This window comes from Vanacampus margaritifer, chromosome 8 (assembly GCF_051991255.1).
Source record: "Vanacampus margaritifer isolate UIUO_Vmar chromosome 8, RoL_Vmar_1.0, whole genome shotgun sequence".
In the NCBI taxonomy this organism is placed as follows: domain Eukaryota; kingdom Metazoa; phylum Chordata; class Actinopteri; order Syngnathiformes; family Syngnathidae; genus Vanacampus; species Vanacampus margaritifer.
The window spans coordinates 24,941,336-24,968,970 of NC_135439.1; the positions used below are offsets into that span (position 1 = coordinate 24,941,336).

At 39.7% G+C, this 27,635-nt stretch overlaps 1 protein-coding gene across 2 annotated transcripts in view; it reads right to left on the reverse strand.

Moving 5' to 3' along the window:
* mtmr14 (myotubularin related protein 14) overlaps window positions 1-27,635 on the reverse strand; it is a 91,458-nt gene that overhangs the window by 4,993 nt on the left and 58,830 nt on the right. For both annotated transcript variants that reach the window (XM_077573069.1, XM_077573070.1), the window contains 9 exons: window positions 24,875-24,960; window positions 23,504-23,580; window positions 22,484-22,520; window positions 22,268-22,338; window positions 22,067-22,125; window positions 10,304-10,436; window positions 3,821-3,997; window positions 3,288-3,464; window positions 981-1,187 (listed from right to left, as the gene is read on the reverse strand). In XM_077573069.1, the coding sequence (XP_077429195.1) occupies window positions 981-1,187; window positions 3,288-3,464; window positions 3,821-3,997; window positions 10,304-10,436; window positions 22,067-22,125; window positions 22,268-22,338; window positions 22,484-22,520; window positions 23,504-23,580; window positions 24,875-24,960 (1,024 nt within the window). The remainder of the gene's footprint in view (window positions 1-980; window positions 1,188-3,287; window positions 3,465-3,820; window positions 3,998-10,303; window positions 10,437-22,066; window positions 22,126-22,267; window positions 22,339-22,483; window positions 22,521-23,503; window positions 23,581-24,874; window positions 24,961-27,635) is intronic.

Consider the following 27,635-nt stretch of genomic DNA (forward strand, 5'->3'; position numbering starts at 1 on the left):
ATATATATATATATATATATATATATATATATATATATGTACATTTGGTATTTTGTGAAATAAAGTCTGAACTTACGACAGCTACACGTAGCGTAGCTATAGTCTAATCATAATATGAGGATTCATTGGTGGTTAATGGGACACTGTTTATAAAATGAAAAGGCAGGATGGAGACGGATTCATTCTTAATTCAAACTTTACTTGTCATACATGGCTGATCCCCTATCAGCTGACTAACACTAACTAAACTATAAGTATTGGCACAAACATCTGAGTAGTACGCTATGTGTATTTCTCATAAGAGTAGTTGCCAATACGGATACCAAATACCGATACCACTAGTACATAAAATTCCCTACCCAAAAATGACGGATGATTTTAAAGAAAGACCTACATATCCCAATATATTATTTTTCCTTAAAATTGCATGAAATTAATGGCAACTTTTTATTTCTAGAATTTCTAAATTATAGCTCTTGATCGTAAAACTGATACTGGTATCGGCCACCACCGTGAGTACCAATACCTTAAATCAGACTGGTATCAGTGGTACCACCTCTGCCTCAATTTGAGGCAGGACAAACCCTACTAATTGTCAATTAATATTTTTGGGGGGTTGGGAGGCTGGGGGGTGGTTTTGGTCTGATAAAAACAGACCAGCTGTTCACGAAGTTCCCGATGATGTCTGGTCGTCTTTTTTACTATCCATGCGGTATAAAGATGCGTGCTACACTCCACTCCCCTCCAGCCTCCAACTGCTTTATTAGACATTCGAAGGAGCATCGGCTACGATTTAGGAATGGCGGGCCGCCGCTCTTGAATGAATGGAACTGAAACACTGGGTGGGGTTAGCCTCCAGAGACTTGGCAGCTCGGAAACATTTATTAGATTCATCACATCAGCCTATCAAAATTAAATGAAATAATTTCAGTTTTATTGCCAATTACCCAAAAACCAATGCGGGATGGCAGTTTACTCACATCCGTCCATTGGGTCCTTCCTCCTGAAAGCTGAAAGGCAGGAGGGAGTCATAGGGAGCAGCTACAGCAGACGAGGTGGAGGAGGTTGAAGGCAAAGGTGGCTGATAGTGAGGATGATCATGGATGCTTCCACAACCAGAGACGATCTGCCAACTACCATACTCTGTCGACAGAGAAGACTCTGACCGAGCGTTGTCTGTTGCAAACCTGTGGATAAAAATGGTGAACAGCTCTCACTGATGGTCGTTTATTGAAACTATTACATGACCACCAAAGTGAACATGATGAAATGATTTACACACTATAAATGTAAAAACTTCCAACAATAATCTAACTATACTAAAATTAAGATTAGCATTTTCTACTGAAGAATACTAGTTTTTACATTTCACTGTCCATACTGGGGCTACAATTTACAATTATTATAATCGATTAATCTGTCGACTATTTTGTCAAAAAACATATGGTTTAAATTTCCATCCCTTTTTTCTAAATTAGGACATGATGTCAAACTGACAGTACTTAAAAGGCAGAAATCTAAATTAATTATGATTTCGTAACAGATTTGGTCTGTAACAGCCGTTAGAATTTAGTTAAATCGGCAAAAACATTGATTATTGTTTTGCAAAGGCACATGGCAAATAGTTAGCTAAATAAATGTATTTCAGTCAGCACAACTCACAAATAAACAGTCAAATACATGTTAAAAAAAAATCAAGAAGCTACACTGTATCTGACTGAAAAGGGTTATGGCTGATGCATTGCTTATAATCCCCACACCCTTATTTCCATATTCTCCAATACAGTCTAATAATCCCTAATCATAACTGATATAGAGATTTTTTAAACCCAAACATGCTACATATACATTTGCCAATACCATCATAACCGAACATCTGGATTCAAAACATCAATATCAACGTAGATATGTACATATGCAGTACAGTCTTGTAAATACAAACAATATCTAATTTATAATGATCCATATTTTCCAAATATTTGATTCTTGAACTTAGCTTTTAAATGGTTAACACTTTTACTACCTTTAATATCAATTGATAGACGATTCAATTTTTTTCACCCCGTAGATTGATATGCACCTGCTTTTCAATGTGGTACGAAATTGTTTGCTTAAAATTTCCTTTCATCATAGTTAACCACTCTTTCTTCAAACATTTTTTAAATATTTCCATGTGGCAAATGATGTCTTTCTTGCTTTATACATAGTTAATACTATTTTACATTCATCCAGATATTTAAACTTTAATGCTCAAGATTTAACAAACAATGCATTAGTGTGTTCATAGCATCCCACACCAATGCATTGTTTGTAAAATCTAGGGCATTTAATTTGAAAGAACTGGTTGAATATAGTTTCAAATGTCTTATTTAAATAAACAAAACAAAGATAATCAGTCTGCTTTTGTGTAGGACTACATAAATCTGAGAATATTCACTATTAATAGGCTGACATTCCGATGACTTCAAAACTAAACTATCAAAACTAATTACTGATTAATTTGATAATCAATTATTTGTCAATTAATCGTTGTACATACTATTTGTCACATGATAAAAAAAAACAAACATTTTAGCCCAAGTTTAGAAATACTGGTCTCACTTCATGAAGAAGTTCATCTCTTAAGCATGAGTGTCAATTTCAAACCAGTTGCTCTGTTGCTATTTGAGCAAAACCAAGCTGTTGAGTAGCTGTTGAGCATTGGAGACTTACAAAACTTAGAAGCAGTGCTTAACGGTTTTAGGATAAGATCTAAAAACAAAAAAAAATCAAATTTTTCTGTCAAATATTGTGATTTCAATTCCATTTACGTTGTTTTTCAAATTAAGCTTCAATGCAATATTCTCAATGCACAGAACAAACATGGGAGATGATCATACCATCAAAACATTTGGATTTAAGCTTTTAATGACTACCAACGTATTCTAATGCAAGGATGAAAACTAAATGTAGAGAATTGCTTCAAAATGTATTTATTAATTTAACAAGAAACATGCAGGTACATTATTTAAAATGATAAATGAATGAATAAATTGTGGGCCATAAATCTATAATCTATGAAAATTTTACTTTTTGAATGGAATTACGGAAATAAATTAACTTTTCCATGATATTCTAAATTTTGAAAAGGGTCTGTATGTGTACAATAGTTGACAACAGATTCTGCTTCAGACAGGAGCACAAATCACAGCTTTGGTAATCACATGATCATGTTTGAAATTGTAATTTTGATCAGAAAACTATAAATTACTCGGTCCTGCTTGGAATTCAATTATGAACATAGTTACCTTGGGCTGGGGACAGCCAATGGGCTGCTGCCCGTGCGTGTGATGGTGTGTTCTGAGTGGTTGGAGGAGGATGAACTGGAAGACCTGGCCTCACTGGAGGAGTGTGACAACTGTTCATCCAGCGGGTTTTGTTTGTTCCATACCACCATTTGAGAAGAAGAGGTGGTGCCCTTTTTCCTAAGGAATGACCAAATTGCATTATCAATCAATCTTTATTTATATAGCACCTTTGCATGCATGTACATTCTTTAAAATGATAAATGAATGAATACATTGTAGGCCATAAATCTATAATCTATGAAAATTTTACTTTTTGAATGGAATTATGGAAATAAATTAACTTTTCTATGATATTCTAAATTTTGAAAATGGTCTGTATGTGTACAATAGTTGACAACAGATTCTGCTTCAGATAGGAGCAGTGCAAAAATGCCAGCTTTGTTAATTACATGATCATGTTTGAAATTGTAATTTTGATCAGAAAATTATAAATTACTCGGTCCTGCTTGGAATTCAATTATGAACATAGTTACCTTGGGCTGGGGACAGCCAATGGGCTGCTGCCCGTGCGTGTGATGGTGTGTTCTGAGTGGTTGGAGGAGGATGAACTGGAAGACCTGGCCTCACTGGAGGAGTGTGGCAACTGTTCATCCAGCGGGTTTTGTTTGTTCCATACGACCATTTGAGAAGATGAGGTGGTGCCCTTTTTCCTAAGGAATGACCAAATTGCATTATCAATCAAACTTTATTTATATAGCACCTTTCATACATTAAAACACAACTCAAGGTGCTGAACAATTAAAGCATCCATAGTACAATAAAAAGATAAGAAGTTATTATATCGTTGGATGGAGAAAAAGCTTTCGACAAAGTTAACTGGTCCTTCCTCTTTTCTGTTTTAAATTAATTTGGCTTTGGGAAGTCATTTATTTACTCGGTGTCAGTATTATATGATTCTCCTAAAGCTACATTTACTACTAATGGAATTATATCTCAGAGTTTTACTCTACAGAGAGGCGCAAGACAGGGATGCCCACTGCCCCCTTTATTATTTGCAATATTTATTGAGCCGCTTGCATGAGCTATACGCCAGGAAAGAAGGATTCAAGGAATTCATTCTGGGGTAAAAGAACACAAAATTTATCTATATGCCGATGATATTTTACTTTATTTAGAAAAGACTGCTATTTTGTTAGGGGACGTATTTAACTTAACTAAATTCTCACATTTATCAGATTATTCTATTAACTGGAAAAAATCAAGACTACTACCTATTACAGAAAATTCATGGAACCCTGGAAGCCAGGACCCACACTACTCATTTCCTATAAGCAATTTAAAATACTTAGGCATAAAAATCTCACCTAAATTAACTGATTTAATTCATTTAAACGTTACTCTACTTCTGGATAGCATTTATAGTGACTTGGAGCGCTGGAATAATCTTCCCATTTCTCTAATAGGATGAATAGCCAACATTAAAATGAAAGTTTTACCCAAAATAAATTAGTTTTTCTTAATGATTCCATTTAAACCTACGTCTAACTGGTTCCAGTTGTTGGACTCTTAAAAATCTCAAAATTTGCAGCCACTTCAGAAGTTAGGTAGAGTTTCCTCACTGTTCTCACCGGGGACTCCTGATGATTAAAAATGTTAAAAAATACACAATAGTGGTCAGATACAGCCAAGTCAACAACAGAAAACATACCAACGGATAGGCCATAGGTTATGACCAAGTCCAAAGTGTGTCCTCTGTTGTGACTAGGCTGTGTGACATGCTATTTAAAATCAATGCAGTTTAAAAAGTTTAAAAAATCTCTGGACAGTGGGTCCGAGATATTGTCAACGTGCACATTAAAATCGCCAGCTATTAAAATTTTATTATAAGTAGTATGTAAAATTGATAAAAACTAACAACTCACAAAGTGGAGTAATGGGGAGGTCTGTAAATTGAAACAGACAATGGGAGGATTGCTAAAAACAAAGACATGATATTCAAACGATAAATAACTGTTAAAAATAACTTCTCTTGAAGCTAAAGTGACTTTAAAAATGGATGCAGTCCCACCTCCACATTTACCATCCCTGTTAGAAAATAAAAAGTTAAAATTTGATGGGCAAGCCTCGGTGAGAGCAACTGGGGTATCTGTGCCAAGCCATGTCTCTGATAAAAGAATACCTTCTAGGTTGTTGACTAAAACCAGGTAATTTATAATAGAAGTTTTGTCTAAAAGAGCGCACGTTCAGCACAGCCAGTTTAATGTTTGCGCCAAACGTGCCCTCATGGTCACAAGTAAAAGAAGTGTTGACATATAAAAGATTGTTACTGTTAAAACCATTTTGTTTGTGTGTGGGGGAAAAGCGTCTGCCTGTGATGGTAAAAATCGGGAAACTGTACACTGGGGATGGTAATGATGATTCAGGTCTGTAGGGGGCTTCAGTGAGAGGTATAGTGGTGAGTACAGTTGGTGTTGTGGGTGAAGAAGAGTCCGAGCTGGAGGTGTTACAAGCAGCCAGTCAGTTTCGAGGAGTACATAGTATCTAGCTACCCAGCCTGCTGGGACGAAATCCATCATGTATATAATAAGAGGGCCGATTCCAGAACAGATTAAAATTGTCAAAAACTACACTGTTCAGTGGACATGCAAATTGAAGCCAGGTGCTCAGACTGAGGAGTCTGCTGAACCGCCACGATCCACGTGCCAGTGAGGGCAGGGGCCCTGAGATAAAAACGGATTTTCCACAGCCGCGCAACAGCTGAAGCAGATTATTAACATCTTGTATTGTCACCTCAGACTGTCCACGAGACGTGTTGTTAAAACCAACATGTAAAATTAGCCTGGAGATCGAGGACGGGGAGAGAACTTGAAAGTCCCAGTAGTTTTATCGATGATTACTGGGACAGTGGCACCCAGTAGGCAGTGGGTAACTGTATTAAAAAAAAAAAAACGAACATTTCTAATAATTGAGTCCCTAAGTATTGCTGTAGTTGGTGAAAATAGGGAACGTGGAGATGATGAATAACACGCCAAGGATGACCCTGGAGACGGACCTGAGGGCCTTCCATTCAACGGCCCTGGATGCTCCGACAGCCGTGGTGAAGAGGAGCGGCAGGCGGCTTCCCTACATCGCTGTGGCACTGGGGTGAACAGGATGGCTCCCCTCCTGGGCTGTGGTGCTGAAGTGGATGAAGGTCTGGTTCGGCGAGTTGAGGTGTTTGGAGAGTGTTCCAGTCCCGGAAATGGAGGCTGGCTGGATCCATCAGAGGACGCTGAAGGCCGACAATCCAGGGGAGGGAATTCCTCCAGATCCAGGATGTTAAACTTATTATTCTATTGGATATTGAAATGCTGTGCCCATGAGGAACGCCGATCCCCTCTTCTTCCACGAGGACCAACCACGACTCCGGGTCCAATGGTGTAGAGCTGACATTTGGCCTTGCTCCAAACCGTGCCCAAGACACATTCGTCGCCGGGAGAGGGTCCACGGCAGAAAGGCCAGGGCGGGGAGCCTGCTTCGCTGGAGAGAGGCCAGCCGTCGCGATGGAGAGGCCGTCCGCCGCGATGGAGAGGCTGGGCCCCTGAGGCGGAGAGGCCGCGATGGAGACTGCATTAACTAACTAAAACACTGATGTCATACAAGCAAAAGCAATTGTATACAGGTTTCTCAAGATTCGTAGACTGACAGTGTGCATGGCTTGCATGGTGGGAGGCAAGCATCCACAAAGGGTGCTTGAGCAGCAATGAAAATTCATTAGTGGTGTCCTTTGTGCATGATTCACTTTGCATTTTCTACGTTAAAAGTCCAATTAAAAGCAATCTAACTACAGACGCTCCCCTACTTACGAACATTCGAGTTACGAACAACGGTACATACGAACATGTCTGCGCGTACAGTATGTCGAAAAATGTTCGGCAAGAGATGCTGTAAGTTAGATTTTGTATTGCGCGTAGTGCTTCTTTCCGCCGCTAATACCGACGCTTAGCGCTGTGAGAGCTCATTGGAGGCTCAGCAACGTGTCGAGGATGAGCAGGAAGAAACGCCGGTCCCCATGAAGGAGGAAATAACTTTTGAAGCCGATTCCAGCAACGACGAAGAATCTCTCATGATATAAAATCCTCCTCTTCCTCCTCCTCCATCATCTCCTTAAGCATCGAGTACATCTTCCAAAAGTAAGTTAAACTTTATTTTATTTATCTTATTACGTACATGTACATACTGTGTGTGTCTCTCGCTCTCTCTCTCTAACATACGTAGTACAGTACAGTACTGTACGTATTCTCTCCATTTTATTAAAAGTTTTTTTCAGTACAAACCAATGCAGGTTACTTGTACAAGCCTTAAACATACTTATATAAACCTTCAATATACTTATATTGGCTTTAAACATAAATTATAATACAAAATATAGCACTGAAGCAACTTACGAACAAATTCACCTTACGAACGATCGTCCAGAACGTAACTCGTTCGTAAGGTGGGGAGCGTCTGTACAATCAAACCATTTTTGTAACTTTCAACGAGACTTCTGCACCTCAGCAGGTATTTTGGCCCACTACTTATGAGCAAACTGCTCCAATTATCTCAGGTTTGAGCTCCTTCCACAGATGTTCAATAGGATATAGATCAGGGCTCAGACCCTGAACAGATTCAATCAATTCCAGCTCCCCAATAGTGGTCGCTAAAGTTATCAGAGAAGTTTTATAGATCGACTGGGACATAAAGATAGATACTTAACAGTATCATAAAATATCATTATATGCAGCTGATGTTTTACTATATCTGAGAGAACCCACATCAATTACTGTATACCATGTCTAAAGGAGCTTATCTCCACATATCGGTATTACAGGTATCAGGATACAAAGTTGATATAGATATAGATATTTTTTTTAATATAGTCCCTGATAACACTAAATTGTTAAGTGGTTTCAATTGGCCCAAAACGGCATATTCATACCCCAATCCCTACATAAACTATACAAAGTAAATTATGATAAATGAATTCGACATTTATGTAACGATTTGGAACGATGGTCTTCACTCCCACTCTCTCTGCTAGGTCATGTGGAAAGTGTACGTATGAATGTTTTACCCAGACTGCTGTACTTATTTCAAATGTTGCCTGTGGACATTCAAAAATATTTTTTTGATTACCTGGACAAAACAATGCCAACATTTATCTGGCAAAAAAAGTCTAAATTTAACATACCATTTCTGGGCTGCAGAGATAAGGCCATTGATAACATGGATTCGAAATGACACACAAACACGCTGGCTTGACATTGAGAAAAGTCTATGTCCAGACCCATTAGAAAATTTGGGCATTGTAGATATGCCTCCTAAGAGTATGGCAGTTTGGACAAAAATACTTTAAAGATTTGGAAAAAAAATACAGTTTACGTTGAAGCTACCACAGACAATTTCACTTTTAGCGAACATTGGGTTTGTGAGACCTTTGCCCCTAACAACATTGATGCTGGCTTTATGAAATGGTCAGATAATGGGCTGAGCTATGTATACTAGTTAATCAAGGACGAACCTTAAAACAAAACAAACAAAACTTAAAAATGAGCTAAGATCTTTTCTAAGAACACACAAAGAATGGGAAAAACTTAGAAGACACGCACCCTTAGAAAAATGCCTAATGACACAAATAAAAAAGGGAAGAAAGAACATACAGTAATTGGTAACATTTACAATGTTTTTTTGCTGTATGACCAGTCATGATTCTACACAGATAAAAAGGAGGTGGAAGACTGAGCTGAACAAGATAATATGTATACACTTATACACATCATCTCACAAATTCAAACACATGGAGGGAATTTAGGTAGAAGATAATAAGCAGATTTCTTAGAACACCAGAAATAACGGCCAAAATGGGGACAACACATAGCAGCTCATGTTGGAGGAGATGTGGCACAACTGTTGCCAACCACACTCACATATTCTAGTAATGTTCCAAATTCTGGTATTCTGGAAAGATGTTTTTTTATGCTCTTAAAGTTGTTTTTAAGCAGAATATTATTCCACAAAGCCCTCTAACAACATTATTAGGAGTGACACCGGAGGGTATGAGCAGAGATGAAAAACATCTCTTGAACATACTGCTCACGGCAGCATTGAAATGTGTGACTATCAGGTGGTTGAAGCCAGATCCCCCGACATATAATGTATGGAATCAGAAACTATGAGACAAAAAACTGTATTTACCAAACGTTGGAAGCCCATCATGCCCTTACTAATACAATGAATAAGCAACGTATGTCAGCTAACATGTAACATGTTACATATTGAATTGTAAACAAATGCACAATAGGGACTTTGGAATGGCACTGAGCATTCAGAGTGGACTTACCCCCCACCCTTTTTTCCCCTCCTCCTTCCCCTCCATTTGTATGGTTTTAATGTAACTGCCAATATTTTGCATTTTTCTTTATTTGGTCATTGTATAAACATATGCAAACTATGCATGACTGTATGATGTGAAAGTACATGTAAACAAAAGGAAATGTATGTTGTTAATAATAATTGTTAACAGCAAATAAAAACCAGGTAAAAAAAAAAATAGGTGTTATTAACACTGCTGAATACTTTCAAAAAACAAGTCTAAAAAAATCACAACGGTGTCATTTTGCCAGGGTATTTTTTTCTATTGCTAACATCAATTTTAAGTACTAAGCCGAGCCTAAACATTTGCGAGCATGTAGTTTAGACTAGGTGGGATTTATAAACAAAGTACTTTACTGGTGTGCATTTGATGAGTGTATGCACGTTTGATAAAGACTGATTTTTATTCTAAATTTCAGCCCTACAAAATAATTTTAAACCTTTTCTACGCGTGGCTGATAAATGAGGCCCCAGGTATGTCTAGAGCAGAGGAGTCATTGCAGACTGTATTTGACTTGACTTTCTCTGTATGAATTTTATTGTAAATTATTTTGCGTACCTAACGAAACCATCTTCCAAAATGTTACAAATCTGGCCAAAACTCAAGCGTGGATTACACTAACCAAGTGGAAAGTGAAGGTTGGCTGTAGAAGAGGTCTGCAGTGTCACTCGTGAAGCTGGAAGTCACACACACCTCCTCTGTGATGAGGGAAAAGTCACTGCTGAGACTTGTCACACTTCCACGATCCCTGGACTCTGAGACACACACGACAGAGATGTGGTTGCTGAGTAGTTTTCACATTGTCCTGAGAAAGTACAGTACATTTTCACCACTGTCTTGTCTTACAGTTAGGGGAAACAAACATGGGAGATTAGGTTAAGGCTACAACTGTGAAGACCATAATTGTGTCAATGACATAAGTAAAAAAATAAATGTATTCAATAATTAAATCGAGGGATTGACTGAAAAAAATCACGAAAAGATCATTTTTATTGTATACTGTCATCAAGAGTGTCATTTGATGCAAACTGACAGCACCTATGATTACAAGCTTTGAAACAAATGTGGCTAGCTACTTGCTGAGTGATGAAAGGGTAACTTTAGAGCTCTGCACATCTCAAATATGGAAAACAGAAATGCTTTATTTTTTGCAAGAAGGAGATCTGCCTTAACTCTAATGGATATGATGATAAAACTAAGCTATCCGGCTCCCCTTATGACTCCTTATGTTCCTCCTCATTTCTTTAAGGAGGTTCTCCCGAACATTGGTCATGCAGTTTTGGCTATTATCAACTGCAGTGCAATCCCTGCTCAAGAAACCTGGTCTTGATTCTTGATCAAGGCGTGTAGTTAAATTTTAGACCCATTTCCAAACTGCTGTTTATTGAAAAAAATCTGGAAAAATGGTGCACACTCAGTTGAAATCTTTCTTGAATGAACATAACATCATGGAGGTTTTGCAGTCAGGTTTTAAGATGATGTATAGTCAGCCCTGTAACGAGTTTTGAATTACATCTGCTGGGTAATGGCACTGGAGTCTAAGGCTATGTTCACACTGCAGCTCAATTCCAATTTTTTTTGCCCATATGTGACACTTATCAGATTTTTTTTATATAGTGTAAGACAGTACAATTTGGGATTTTGTCAAATTCGATCTGGGTGGACTTCCGGTGAGACGGTCGAGCAGTATGGACGTGTAAAGTAGGAGCTCTCGCAGGCCAACGATTAAAACTCTGTTAAACTCGACTCAAACACGACAAGTATTTATGTTGAGATGAGTGGAGTTTCAACAAAAACGAAGAATAAAAGGGCCCCGGACAACCAAGGTAAAGGAAGGACAAACACGAACAACGATAGCAAGCTACCAGTGGAAGCTAGCATGGAGGCATTTCAGAGCAGCCTGGACTACATTTGCCAACAAATTCAAGACTTGCGTAACGGCATGAAGATGGATCTGAAAGCCCATAGAGATGAAATTACAGCTCAAATGAGAACTGAGCTGTCAGAATTCAAGGAAGACATTGATCAGAAATTCACCAAAATTATTACGGACATCGGACAACAAAATGAGAAGGTAAAGGCCGCTCTCGAATGCACAGAGAAAATCGAGTCGTGAAGCCACGAGGCTAACTGTATGCTGCAAGAAGTGTTGCAAGAGCAACAAAAAACTTGGACAAATTAGATGATTTGGAATCACGTTCAAGACGGAGCAATTTACGGATTTATGGTACGCAAGAGGAGGCAGAGTCCAAAAATGGCTTGACGGCGAAATTTATGGATAAGTGGCTCCGTGAAGAATTTTCGCTTGAGTTTGATCTACAAATTCAACGTGCACACTGAGCCCTTGGCCCGAAGCCAAAACCCGACCGCCAGCCCAGATTGATTGTCGTCTTTTTTTCAGAGGTTCACGGTGAAAGAGATGATTTTGAGAAAGGCGCGGGAGAAGAAAGTTGTCACTTACGACGGCCACCAGATTTATTTTGATCATGATTATTCCGAGAGGACGCTACAACAACGCAAAGTATATGTCAATGTCAAGGTCTTAAAGAAAGAAGGCATCCGATTCCAGACTCCTCTTAACCAGATGTGCATCCACTGGACCAGCGGTGTGAAAACATATGGCAGCGCGGATAAGGCAACCAGCGACCTGATGGAAAGAAGATACAAGGTGGACAACGCGGTGGCTGTCGGCCGGGGGGCCGCTGTCATGAGGAAGCTCCAAACGACTGGGTCCGCGACGTGGAAGAACACGGGAAGCAGGCGCACGGAGAAGACTATCAGAAGAGCGCAAGGACGACTGCAAGAATACCAGCTCTGGGCGATGTCAGCCTGAGGAGGAAAGCTTGTGGAATGGTGTTTTGCTGAATGAAGGTAACCCAAATGTGGCCTTGGTGGGGTATGGAATTATGCAGTTGAATCATGGGAGACTGAAACATCACAATGACTGGTAAGAGTTTATTATCTTATATGGGTTAATTCTCATTGCTGGTAGGGGGCACTCTTTTTATGAAAGAGTATGGGTGGTGGGTTGTTGGCTTCTCTTTATGGAGGTCATTATATTTTCTTTTTCATTTAGTTCTAACAGTTTTATATGTTCATGTTGGATTAACAGTTGTGTATGTTCGTGTCGTATTAGTAGAAAGCCTGAGGAACATGTTTAAGATGGACAGTATTTTTAGGTTTTAGGTTTATAATCACTCACCAAGATGAAATTAAAATACTCTCCTTGAATGTCAATTGCTTAGGAAACCCAATTAAAATGGCTAGGATAATGACCAAACTTAACTCTTTCACTGCCACTGACGTTTAAAGACGTCAAGTAAAAACCTACCGAGCACTGCCAATGACGTCAAAAGACGTCATCCAATGTTTTTTTATTTTTTTTTTGAAACGGGTAGAAGAAACCCTCATGCATGTCTGGTGAACGTTTCCAGCCTGTCTGTTGTGCCTAATGACTATTTTTGGCCCCAAGAGGGCAGCCATGACTCTCTTTTGACAAGATCGGGTGGGCGTCAGTAGAGGCGAAGCTAGAGCGTCGAGCAGGAGATGAGAATGGAAGACAAAGGAAAAATGGCGGCCGGTCGCGAGGAGCTCACGCCCGAGCCGTTTTTTTCAAAGACCAAAAGCATCGCTGAAAGAGCACATTGTTGACGACGATGATCATCATCGATGATGAAGATGAGGGTGGTGACTCCGTGGTTGGGAAGCACTGACGCGGCAGTAGAAGACGTTAGATGGAGCTAGATGGAGGAGGGAACGGGCAATGGCGAGCGTTTGCAAGCAGCTCTACACTTACAAGACGAAAGGCATCGACCAACGCTAAAATAGTACATTGATGACGACGATGATCATCATCGATGATGATGAAGGTGAATCTGAGCTTGACGGCGAAATTGGAACCGCTGACGCGGCGGCTATGACGGTGTCGTAACGCGGAGCGCAACCGAGCACGCACAGGCGGACGTTCGATCGGACGACGGAGAGTGCCCCAAGTCCAATGCATATTCATCGTAGCAAGTGTGTACAGTCTGCTACTTGCTTTTTATTCCCCGGAAAAAAAGCCCGTCAAGAAAGTGTAGCGTTGGCATGCAAAACGGACCAATGCGAAAGTGAAAGTAAACTGTTGTGCGAGTCCTGGCGTCTCCTTGCACGCAGGAGAGCGTTACAAAAGGAAAAACTGTATTTGAAACATCCACATAATTGTAAGTAGTACCACAGTTGCACACATTTGTAAATAGTTTGCGAAATTGTTTTGTCAAATTGTTACACTGTTGAATGGAAATAAACGTATTTTGCAATCAAAAAACACTTTTTCATTGTTGGTGAAAGCGTTTTACAGAAGTAAAGCACTATTTAGGTGTTTGTGGCATCATTCATGGACAAAAAGAAGTGTACAATTCACTAGAGTGCATGAAATAACATCGTTTCACAAAAAGCTCTTTTTCTCTGTTTTTTGTTTCAAAACAGAGAATTTCGGTGAAAGTAACCATTTTCTATTGTTGATTACTGAAGAACGGAATAAGGTAGAAACAAACTTTTTTTTTCTGATGAAAGCTGAGAGTCCAATCTTTCATTTGGTAGTATGTGTGTTTCCATAGTCAAACAACATTTTCTGTGGACCTTGAAAGATCACTCAAAATGCTTAAATCGGCTGGCAGTGGGGACAACCCATTTCTGAAAACGTCTGGCAGTGAAAGAGTTAAGAAGGAAAAGACACACATACATTTTATACAAGAAACTCATTTGTCAAAAGTAGAACTTGAGAAATTAAAGAGGTTCTGATTCAAAAACACATATTATAGTTCGAACTCTAATGCCCGTAAAAGAGGAGTAGCGATATTGATATCTAATATGGTCAAAATTGAACTTCATAAAGAAATAAAGGATAAAGAAGGTACTTATATTATTGTGAAGGGGAAGCTTAACCAAACACTAATAACTTTAGTGAATATATATGCACCTCCAGAGAGTAAAGGCTTCTTTAAATCCTTGTTTAATGTTATAGCCCTGGAAACAGAAGGCATGTGCGGAGGTGATTTCAATGTTGTGATGGATTATGACATGGATACAACCAGTTTTACAAGAAATAAGAAGTCGATCACAAAGCTTGTGAAGAATACATGGGATGACATGGGCTTTTTTGATGTGTGGAGGGATCTAAATCCATTGGAAAGAGATTTCACTCATTATTCAGCAACACATTCCACTTATTCTAGAATTGATTTTTTTTCTTTATGCAGAAGGAGGACAGGGATAAAATAAGAGAATGTTCCTAAAGCTTTCCTCAAACCCCTGGATTTACCCTCCATCGGCACGACACAAAATGAGAAGATAACAGCAGTAATAACAATTGAAGAAATTCGAAAAACAATTGGAAAATTGAAGTCAAACAGAGCACCAGGGAGTGATGGATTTTCGTCCGAATGATATAAGATGTTTACTGAAGAATTGACACCTTTACTTTATACTACATTTAAGTGGATTATAATTTAGGGCAAAATCCCTCCATCCTGGACCAAAGCAATTATTACAGTGGTCCCGAAACCATTGAAAAACAAGGAACATTGCCAGAATTACAGACCTATATCGGTATTAAATGTAGATTATAAAATATATATTTCAATTATATCGACCAGACTCCATTTGATAGATGAGGAGCAGTGTGGGTTTGTAAGAAGTAGACAAACACAAGATAATGTTAGAAGAACAATACATGTTGTACTTAAAATACGGAAAGACAAAATTCCAGCTGCTTTGATTGGTTTAGACGCAGAAAAAGCGTTTGATAGAGTCAACTAGGAATTTCTATACTTAAAGCTGCAAGATGGAACTTTTTTCCCCAGAATAACTTTACAGTAAGGTTTTTATTTGACCATTTATGACTGAAATGCCTTCTAATTAGTAGATTAACACCTTAGCTGTTCACAATTGGTACTCCTGCAAGCCTCTGGCCAATAGTTTTCAGACTGGAATCGGGTTAGAATTTCCCGCGCCCTGTCTGCAGATGTGACTTAATGTGCGTGGAGTGTATTTTTCGTCAGCAGGTGGCAGTAGCGATTCGAAAATGGAATATTCTACGTTCAGTAGCTTTAACTTTGGGAAAATTTGGATTTGATGACAAATTGATTCAGTGTGTTAAGTTGTTATACCACAAACCCACAGCTAGAGTAAAGGTCAATGGCTCCCTATCTGGACGATTCACATTGGAAAGAGGAACCAGACAGGGTTGTTGTCTAAGCCCCACGGTGTTTGCTTTATACATTGAACCATTGGCCGAGATGATAAGACATGATATTACAATAGAAGAGGTAGAATTTGATAACCAAAAACATATAATTAGTCTTTTTGTGGACGATATTATGATTTATTTAAAAAATCCCAGATTCATTTCTCCGCCTAAAACAAATTCTGGATAGATTTGGCCTATACTCAGGTTACAAAGTGAATATACCAAAAACACAAGTTATTATCTTTAATTGTGCACCGACACAGTAACTAAAATAATGGCAAATTAAGTGGGATGCTAAATTTATTAAGTATTTGGGCATAAATATAACTCAGCATCCTTTGAAATTAAGTCTAATTATGGGCACATTGACAAAGCCATAAGGGAAGATTTGGAAAGATGGCTTACTTATTCAATGGGATTAGGTGATAAATGTAGTAAAAATGAATATCCTGCCACGACTGTTATATTTATTTCTAGCTCTGCCTGTGAATATTGCGAAGGACCAATTTCTTAAATGGGATAGGTGTCTGTCTTGTTTGATATGGGAAGATAAACGTCCAAAAATCAGATATGCCACGCTACAACTAAGCAAAGACAACGTGGGATGGGCAGTTCCTAATTTAAAACAATATTTTTATGCCGCACAATTGCGTCATCTGGTCTGTTGTTGTGATGTGGGATATGTGGCTAAATGGAAGCATATTAAAGTTTCTTCACTCGAATATCCAATACAAATATACATGGGACAAACAGAGACACCTGTTTACTTGAAAAAAAATCCTAATATCAATTCAGTGGTATCACATACACTGGAGGTATGGTACTCTATGGTGAAACAATAAAAAAATATGAAAGGAAATTAGGACTATTAAAATGGATCTCATTCGATACTAAATTTAAACCAAGTAAATTGGATGGTGGGTTTAAAATTTTGGGCGGATAGAGGAATTATGGCTATGTGTACTATTATTAAAAAAGGAGAAATATTATGTTTTCAGGAGTTAAAAGATACATACAACTTGAATAATAGGGACCTCTTTAAATATTTGCAAATGAGGGATTATTATATCAAAGATATTAAGACGTGTGAAGATAAAATACACCCTGTTATAAAATTAATTGCAAAAGCCTATGGTGACGGTGTCAAAAAACTGTCATCTTTTTTTCATTGTTTGATAGATTCAAGATTGGTGTCAACACTGTATGTAAAAACTAAATGGGAAAGAGAGCTGAGGGAGATGGTCACTGAGGGAATGTGTCATGATATGTGGAAAATACACAATTCGACATTACAATCTCCCAATTGGAAAGAATTCCATTGGAAAAATTGAATGCGCTATTTTATCACACCTAATATTAAAAGTAAACAAATGAAATTCTGTAAACACTGTAAATGCTCAGCCGTATGCATCTGACCTATATATCATCAAAAGTCCAATATGCGCTCTGCGCGGGTGGCGGCGAGTGCTTGGAAGGTAGACTACTGACATTCGTCTGTGAATCTGCAAAGCCGTTTTGAGTATATAGCGCTTTTCCACCTTACAAGGCCCTCAAAGTGCTTTACATTCGACAACCGATTCACCCACTGATGACGCAGCATCAGGACAACTGGGGGTTCAGTATCCTGCTCAAGGATATGTCGACATGGTCACAATGGCATGGGATCGAACCCACAGCCTCTGGATTGGGAGACGACCACCATACCACTGAGCCACGCCACCCGACATTTGTTGCGATAATTGAAATTCAGCCATGCAGATGGTTCATTACACATGGAAATGACGCAACGTCATCTTCCGTAGACATCTCAATGAAATGAAGAGATCGAGGATTATCGCCTTCCTCAAAATATTTCTACCTATTTCAACCTCGCTACTGTGGCTATTTGACATGATAAATTAGCTTTTTACACGCAGGACCATATTTATTTGTTTTTTTTGCACATCATTCAACTTGCTATATGCGCATGCGTGTCACATTGCAGGCGCGTTGCGTTCATATTAGAAGTCGCATTTGTCTTTGTAATGTGAACGATTTAATGAAAAATCCGAATTGGGCATTGCGCCCTGCAGTGTGAACGTAGCCTATGTGTGTCTTGTTTTGTTGGATTTGACTGCAGCATACGGGATCCACAGCCGCTTATCCGGGGTCGGGTCGCGGGGGCAGCCCAGACTTCTCTCTCACCAGCCACTTCAACCAGCTCCTCCGGCGGGATCCCAAGGCGTTCCCAGGCCAGCTGAGAGACATAGTCTCTCCAGCGTGTCCTGGGTCATCCCTGGGTCCTCTCGCCAGTGGGACATGCCCAGAACCAGCGACGCATCCAGGAGGCATCCGAACCAGATGCCCAAGCCACCTCAACTGGCTCCTCTCAATGTGGAGGATAAGTGGCTCCACTCTGAGCCCCTCCCAGATGACCAAGCTTCTCACCCTATTTCTAAATGACAGGTTGAAGCCGTGGCGTATTAAACCCCGACACTAAAATACATTTAAGACGCATCAGCCACAGGCTAGCAGGAGTACCCATTGTGAACAGCTACAGAGTTAATCAACTAATTAGAAGATGTTTCAGTCATAAATGGTCAAATAAAAAGGCTATTGTAAAGATATTTTGGGGCAAATTGTTACATAGGGCAGCTTTAATGACTTTCTGTACATAGTTAATTTGCGTACGACTCAGATTATATATATATATATATATATATATATATATATATATATGAATACTGCTGCTGCTAAAATGTTAGTGTGCCATACACTGAAGCCACAAATTCCTTGTGTTTTGGCGAATCTCACATTGTCCTGCTATTTTTCCATATAGTGAATTACTGATGTTGCCCTGAACGTATCATTAAGTATATAGGGTCAACACCTGGAGTGTTGGGGTGACCTTAAAAAGCCTGTGTAGTGCTGGTCATAGATTTATTTATTTTTTTTAAATCTAGATTAATCTCACTTTAATTCTGGAGTTAATCTATATTAACCTAGATTAAAATGCTCCATTTAAATTTTGACAAAGGCAGTACATGTTACTGAAATAATGACACTTGCTGATTATAAGTCTCTTACTTTGTAAAAGATGGATAAAGTTAGGCCTGAATGTACATGAGCAGTCTAATTAACAATATCAATCAAGTCTGTCTGACATGATGGGGAGCAACGAGACATAGTCCAGGGATGGAGCGACACAAATACATTGACCCTGTCATTTTTATTTAGGTCTGGCCCGGAACGCCCCGACTCCAAACCACACCCTGGCTACCACGTAGCTCTGCTACTGATGTTGATTGGTTCAATTTGCTATACATATTTCAAATTGGTTAATGGGTTGCGTCGTCTAAATTGTGAGCCGGTCTGTTGGGTAAAATTGAGGAAAATTGTCATTAAAATAGCACCACATCGGCCCCAAAAGACGCTGGCTCACCGGGCATCTGCTCTGTTTGCCAGATGGCCAGTCCAGCCATGCACAAGTCTTTATTTAAAATAAAACTGGGTTGTACATCTTTCCGTCCCTGTTGCGGGGTTCTCTTAATGCTCTGCCCCTCCCCTGGGCATCACATGGAAGTTATTAGATATTTATTTAATGTGTTTTAGCACACAAGGCATTTTTGTTTCATTTAGCTCTAACTATACATTTGCTTATATGGTCTCACTTTGAATAAATAATGAAACAAGCGTCTTATTTAATAAATGAAACACAAACTTTCAGTAACCTCACCTCTGAGACGTACAAACAGAGCTTTTAAGGGGCCCAGAAACTATGCCCATATTTGGACTTCCTGGATCGATGTAATGGTGTGTGCGTGGTGCGCTTTCGCTCCTTATCTCATCACACAGACCGCAATGACATTGTCCCATATTGGTTTTATTTCATCAATCACCATGCTGTATGTGTGTATCTGTTGTTTTTATTTTTATCTTTGTTTTGCACTCACGCTGAGAGTCTGCCGGTGCAGTGTGCAGTGCCCGCGTGCGCCCCAGAAAAGTACGTTCTCACCGCCGACCGGCTGCCGCCGACGTGAGACAGACTGGGCCCATCTGGGCCGGCCTAAAACACTAACAGAAGACTGACGAGTAATCAGTCACAATGCCCAATACATCCACGCCACTACATTGAAGTCAAATTCTGCTTGTCTGACTGCTTGTACACTTTTGTCTGCTTGTACTTTTTGAAATAAGATTAACAGTGATATTTATTTGATCGTGAGATCAGAGCCACGTGTTATTGCAGCACGTTAAAAAAACACTTTGCTGCTAACAACTCTAAGAAAATGTGGGACACCATGAGGAGGATCACCAACTTGACTCCTGCTCAAAAAGGTCTCAGCACTCTAAATGACCTCCAGAAGGCAAGGGAGCTGAATGACTTTTATTTAAGATTCGAAACCCAGGACTTCTCCTCTGAATGTGGGGAGGTCCTGAGGTCCATTTCAGTGAATGAGCAGGACTCAAGGCTGGTCATTCATCCCCATGACATCCAATCTGCTTTTAGGTCTGTCTGCACAAAGAAGGCCTCAGGACCAGATGGGATATCTGCCCTTCTGCTAAAGTCCTGTGCAGAGGAGCTCACAGCGGCATGGCAGCCCATCTTCCAGAGATCTGTGGACTCACACTCCATTCCCAGTCTCTGGAAAAAATCAGTAATCACCCCGGTTCCTAAAAAACAATGTCCTGTGGTCAATAATGACTTCAGGCCTGTGGCTCTAACTTCCATTGTTATGAAGTGTTTCGAGAGGCTGATGGTGACTCGGCTCAGGGGGGAGGTGGATGCACACTTAGACTCCCTTCAGTTTGCCTACAAGCGGGGTCGCGGCACTGACGATGCTATCAACAGCATCACACATCTGGTCAGCAAACATCTGGACGTCCCTAAAGCTTATGCACGTGTGTTGTTCGTTGACTTTAGCTCAGCGTTCAACACAATGCAGCCGCACCTGCTTTTGGGTAAACTGAAGGAGATGAATGTGAACCCGTACATCTCGAGGTGGTATCACTCCTTCCTGACACAGCGCACACAGCAAGTCAGGGTCAACAGCTCCCCTCTCGGAACCCAGATTGATAAGCACAGGGCTGCGTCAGCTCCCCGGTCCTCTTCACATTGTACACAAATGATTGTGTGACATCACACCCTGAGAACTTTATCATTAAGTTCTCTGATGACACCGCTATCGTCAGCTTGCTGCAGGCCGGCGGTAGCCCACTGGACTATTTCTCAGAAATAGAGAAGTCCAGTGGTGTGACCGGAATCATCTTGTGCTCAATGTGGGGAAGACAGAGGAGATGATATTTGATCCAAAAACTGTGGGTGACCACGGGCCAGTCGTCATTAAAGGCAATCACATCAGCCAGGTGGGTTCATACAGGTATCTGGGGGTCCACATTGACAACACACTCAGCTGGAGGGTACACGTTGGAAGTCTCTGCTCCAAACTCCAACAGCGTCTCTATTTCCTACGCAGACTTCGGGTCTATGGAGTGGAGCAGAGGACCATGCTGTTGTTCTACCGGGCTGCATTGGAAAGTATCATCAGATACGGCATTGCGGCCTGGTACGGCAACCTGACTGTGCAGTCAATGTCACAGATTGCCGGTCTGGTGCGGACTGCCATGAAGATCATGGGGGTCAGGAATCATCCTTCCCTACAGATGCTTTATGAGCGGTCCGTCACCAGACTGGCACAGAAAATTGTTACTGACCCGACTCACATTCTGCATCATGAGTTCCAGCTACTGCCTTCCGGCAGGAGATTCAGGGCCCCCAGAACCAGGCTGTACCGCTACAAGAACTCATTCCTGCCGACATCCATCAAATTACTTAATAACCGACATTAACTAAGTGGTGCAATATATATATATATATATATATATATATATAGGAGTGTGTGTGTATTTATTTTTTATATATTTATTTTATTTATTATTTATTTATTTTAATTATCTCTCTATTCTGTTGTTTTTCTTACTGTGAACTACTGCTGCACTTCTTATTTAATTTTGATTTTATCTCTTTCTATTCTGTTGTTTTTTCCTTACTGTAAACTGCAGCTGGACGGAGTCCAGGAAAAAGTTCCCCACGGGGAAAATAAAAGTATATCGTATCGCATCGTATCATTAACGCCGTTAACAGCCCAGTTCTAGTAGCAACTATTGCTGACTTACTCAACTGGCAGAGGTCCTCTACTGTAAAATCACCATCTTTGAAGTGGGAGTTCTTCTTTCTGTAAAAAGGCAAAACATCGAAGCAAAAAATACAACCAAGAGGTCTTTGAGTTGTATGATTGGTAAGTAATTAGATTATATAATGTAAATCATGTCAGGTGGGAAAAATAAATCTCCCATTTAAAAAACTAATTAACACACCTCTGATTTTTAATAGCAGAGAACTTCTCTGAGACAATGTGCTTCAAAAAATTGAAGCAAAAAAAAAAAATCTGAAGGAGAAAGAATTGTTACTATCAAATGGTGAAACAGCAAAAAATATTTTTTTATACACACAATTTTAGTTTACTCATTGAATTGTTTTTAAGCTTTCTTTCATGATGTACACGGCAACTAAAATGGCAATTGTAAATGTACCTCCTCCCCTTTGGAAAGTCGGTCTGGCAACATGTGACTAGAAAGAGAAACAGAAGGATGAAACATCTTTAGAAGGAAGTAAGAACCCCAAAAAGTTGTACATTAAAAACAGACTGTGGCAACAGCAGTAAGACTTTGTAAGCAGTAAGTATTTTTTGGGACAACAGCATGAAGACAACATGAAAAAGTACCCCAATAATAATAATCCTATTTGTTGGCACCTTACTGAAAAAATAAAAGTAATCAAATGTGGCAAACGTCAGATGAAGAATGCCAATTGAAAATATGCATTCATTACGGAGTGATTGCGGAATTTAGTTCCTAAAATGATTGGCTGCAGGTTTGAACGATCTGGACTCAAAAGAAGTTAGGCTAGAGGTACAGTAATGAGCATGGAGAAAGAAGAGCAGATAATATGGGATGGAAGAGATAAGGGGGTGCCAGATTATAGGGAGACTTGAAATTGGGGAGAAAGCTCTTGTATTTAATTGGCTGTTTGACTAGTAACCATTGCACGTTCTTGATGATTAAAGACGGCTAAATATGATCTAAAAAGGACTTTTAAGCCATAGGGCTCTATTTTTGTAGACAGGTGCACATGCACTTAAGGTAAAAACGGGCACATCTCAATATTCATGGCGCCGCAAGAGTAGTCTGCTCTGTTAGGAGCTGTGTTGCACCTTTCTGAGTGTTCTGGCGGACAAAGCTGTTGCGCGCCAGGCGTATCTGCCAATTTGTTCACTAAGGAGTCTGCGCTCAGTGAGAAACTTTGCGTGGGTGTTGAGAAAAATTTATTGGCAGCTGCACCCCATGCAATCTAAAATATTGCTTTAAAAAAATCAGAACATAACTGAAAAAAATTCTCAAAACTGTAGACTACCTATAGAAATGGGATCTAATGGCATCCTACCAGCCAACGTACCTCTGAAGTCAGAGATGTAATGTTTTATCAAACTTTTGCACAGCTTTTTCTCATGTTACATGACCACTTTATGTACAGTATTCATTGTTATTTCTTACCCAAAAAGGAACCAGTCATAAGCAATGGTCAGATATAGGATCTCGGCTGCTTCCAGACTGCTGTGTACAGCACCATCCTGCAAAGAAGTAAATTAAAAAAGTGGTGGTCGTGGCAAAACTGCAAATGATACGTCAGCAGCCTGTGGAAACTCATCTCGCGTTGTCATGATTTCCACATGTTGCCCCACTAGCTTGTTGTAATGATTCAACAGGATTGTTGTTTTAACTGTTTTTGAGGACTTCCCTTACACAACGGCTTAATTTACACCACGAGATACAGCCCCAAAATTGACGGGAAAGAACGATCTTGTCAAAACTGTATCACTTTAGGAAGATGATGCCAAGTGGATGTTTAGCTGCGTGTTTGGTCATCGTAACCTTTGAAAAGTAATTGACAAGAGTGTGAGATATTTTGGGTATGATATGTATGCTTTGGAGGAAAAAAAAATCTGAGCTTTATGAGAAACTTAGGCTGCCATGTGGCTGTTCTGATTTTGATGCATGTGTGACAGAGATTATTAATCTGGGAAATAAATTATAAAATGTTTTCATGTACCCCCCTGCAATGTGCTCACATAGTATTTATTTCTGTTTGATACATTGAATGAGTTTTTCTATGTACATATGAAATGTCCTACTGCGCGAGTGGTCATTGAACACACCTCGAGTCTTCTGCAGAACGCGAATGACATACTTGTTTTTCTTTTGCTTCTCTCCACGCATCTCTGAATTGTAGAATACAAGCACTTTTGCTGCCGATATAAGAGCCAATTTTAAATGCATTGACATTATACTAGAATGAGACAGTTGGATTTGAACGTTATGGACGCTATTGGCGACCGTGGCTCGGGGGTAGCGCAAGTTGCCCAGGTAAAAAGAATGTATTTGTTTGTTCCCCCAATGCATTTCACTGCAATGCATTAATTATGCTGATTTTTGCTGCTCGCGGGCCAACCCGATTCCTATCCCCAACAATGTATCTTGATTGATGGCCAAAGTGTTTGCATGAAGCTTTGAAATATATATAAATAGCACAATAATACTTGGTCAGTACTTAGTGGATTTCATCTATTGTGGGGATGGTGTGGAAGGTAACCCCTGCTATAAACGAGGGATTGGTGTATCTGGATTCACACAATGAAAATATGTACTGCTATCCATACAACTGCTATCATACTGCTCACATTACAAGCACATATGCTAAATTTAATGACTTATTCTGTAACACAAGGTAAACTATTGTGTTAACACTTGACCAAACGAACCACACCGAGAGAAAACAAACTCAAAATGGATTTAACTGACAAAACAAGTGTGAAAGCACCATCCACGGAGCAGAGAGGAACATAAAAGTGTAAAGTATCAACTTACTGCCCAAAGAGACAGCCTGAGAAGAGAAACGAACAGAGGTGTTCGGTCCCAGCCTGATATGCAGTGCACAAGAAGGCCACTCTCATCTGTAAACAAGAGCAAGAGCATGTTGGATTTAAATAAATTTTAGATGAAATTTTCATTTAAAACACATCCATTTCAATGATTTTTTTTTTAATCACGAGGGAAACTTTTTCTTCTTCATTCTGCAGTATTGCAATGTTGCATGCACTCCATGTACATCACAAAGAACCCGAACGTGCAGACAATCAAGGTAACGTAAGTAAGTCAAAGTGATAAAATGATTATACTGTGTCGTGCCAGGTGTTAGATGGAATAAAAACTCCACTTTTGTTTCAAGTTCAGACCACTTTATTCCATTGCGTTCTGCTCCCACCACTGTTACAACAACCGCCCAACACTCGCTCTCCCCCAAGAGCTTCCTTGGCCTAAAAGACATAGCACTGCCCTCTTGCGGTGTGGTATGTGAAGGTTATTAAATTGAACAACAATCTCAGTCTCTTTAAAAATAAAAATAAAATAAAAACAAGAAAACAAATGAACATTATACAGATGTATAACATAAATTTGTTATATGCAAATACTGAACTGTGTAACCATTAAATAATAAGTTGGTTGTTTACTCAACTTTCCAATGCCCTTCATAGAGAGCGTTGAGTAACATTGCTGAAGATGCTCCCTTTTTGGTCAGTCTGCTAATTGATCTTTGGTGTCTGACCACAGCACCTTTTTAACTCTTATGGTTTCAAAGAGGTCTCTAATAGAGCTGATTTTCAAGCGATGCCTTTTTTCAGCAACAAATTTAGTAGACTTCAGTGCATCAATAAGAGAATGATTATCTGTAACGCAGATTATTGGTACAGGTTGCTCAGTACTACCAGCATAGAGTTCAGAGAATAATGTTGACAAAAAAATTGCATTGTCAATTTCCTCAGACATTGCTAGTGTTTCACCTGCAAGTGTACCCCTGACAATTCTCTTGATTTTCTTTGACAGCCGAAATAGGAGAAAACAGTCCGTTTTCACCTATCAAAACAGTGAAGTGGCCACCTTGAGTACCTCCATCTGAGGGATTTGCAAAAGATGCATCAGTAAATGTAACCAACTTCATTATCTTTTCCAAGGCGTTGAAAGTTCAACTCAACTGTCTTAGTTTTGATTTTAGACAACTCTATTTGCTTCATGAATGGTCTGTATGAGAGCACATTTGAGATTTTATGACAGATTACTGGCATCAAACATGGCATCAGGTCTGCTTTGTCTAGCAAGCCATAAAAGTTGCCCTATCTTTGATCTGGGCTGATCCCTCTCTTCCTCAGTAATAGGTGAATCTTGCTCAGCTGCTCGTGACTATGTGAGAGGTACAGGCTGTAAGTGTGCAATGTATGTGTCTTGATGTATTTTCACTTTTTTGTAAGAAGTAACAAAATCTACACCAACAAAAGAAAAATTGTCATGAGCTACATGCACAATGCTGAACCTTGCTTTGAGATGTGCCATTACTGTGATTTCAAACATTTGAGACCCAGCCCAAATGAAATCTTCAACATGACAAGCAAGAACACTGGTTCCATTTTTGTCATTGTCCTGCCAGTAGAAAACTGCTGGGTCTACTTTGGATATAATACCTCCTGCTTCAATCATTATATTCTTTACTCGGTTGTACCAATACAGAAAGGCATTTGCCAAGCCATACACACACTTCTATAATTTCCAAAGTGTTCCTGCACTGTTCGCTTCAGGAGGTGGTTCGACAAAAATGTCTCTAGACAGTTCCATTCCCTGACAAAAGGCTCACTTTATGTCCATCGAATGAAGTTGCCATTGTCTTTGACAAACCACTGCTACAAGCAGCCTCAGTGAATCGGACGCACAGGTTAATTAGTTTTTTTGTAGCTCTGTAACTTGCAGCTCCTCGAATCCTCTTGCAACAAGCCTGGCTTTTGGTACTAATCCAGTCACTGTCACTTTCAGAGTGCAGACCCATCGTGTGGATATGCGCTTTTGTCCATTGTCCTCAACTTCTTCAAACATCATTTTGTCTCCAGTTTTGCATTTCACTTGACTTAGCTTCATCAAATGAGACATTTTTTGTCGCAAGTATGTGATCACAGGAATTTCCAGAGGCATCATGATCCACCTGGATTTGAAGATCCTTCAACTGTAAAACATCTGCAGATTCGTTGGTAACAGCCATTCGAGAAGGCTCAAGCAGCTCCAAATTGTACCAGTTTCACTTTTCCAGCACGTCCCAAAACTTTTGCAATTTATTGAATGCCACTTTCTGGATTTTTTTAACATTACAATCTGACCAGCCTTTAAATTGACACTACTTCTATGCTCTTGTCCTTCAGCCCTCGGGTTTTCCATTGTGGGCAAGAGATCATTCCCACTGCCTTCAGCATGTGTCTCTTCTTCCGGCTCATCTGTCTATTGTTGTTCTCTTGATCACAGGTAATCTGAGAGTCGTAATCATATTCTTGAGTAACTTTCTTCAGTCTGAGTTGATGAACTCGAACACAGGTGCCTCTATGTCTGACAAAAACAACTGCACCATCCTGTCCAATGACCACTCCTGGACCTTTCCATTCAGGACAGGCCACTCTTTTGCAGTAAACCTTGTCACCGAGTTCAAATTTGTCATCTGTGTGACGCACCTGTTTCTTTAGTGCTCTTTGTATTCTCTCAGAATATTCTGCTTCAGTTAATATCCAAAATATGCTTGGCGGGATACCGGTGA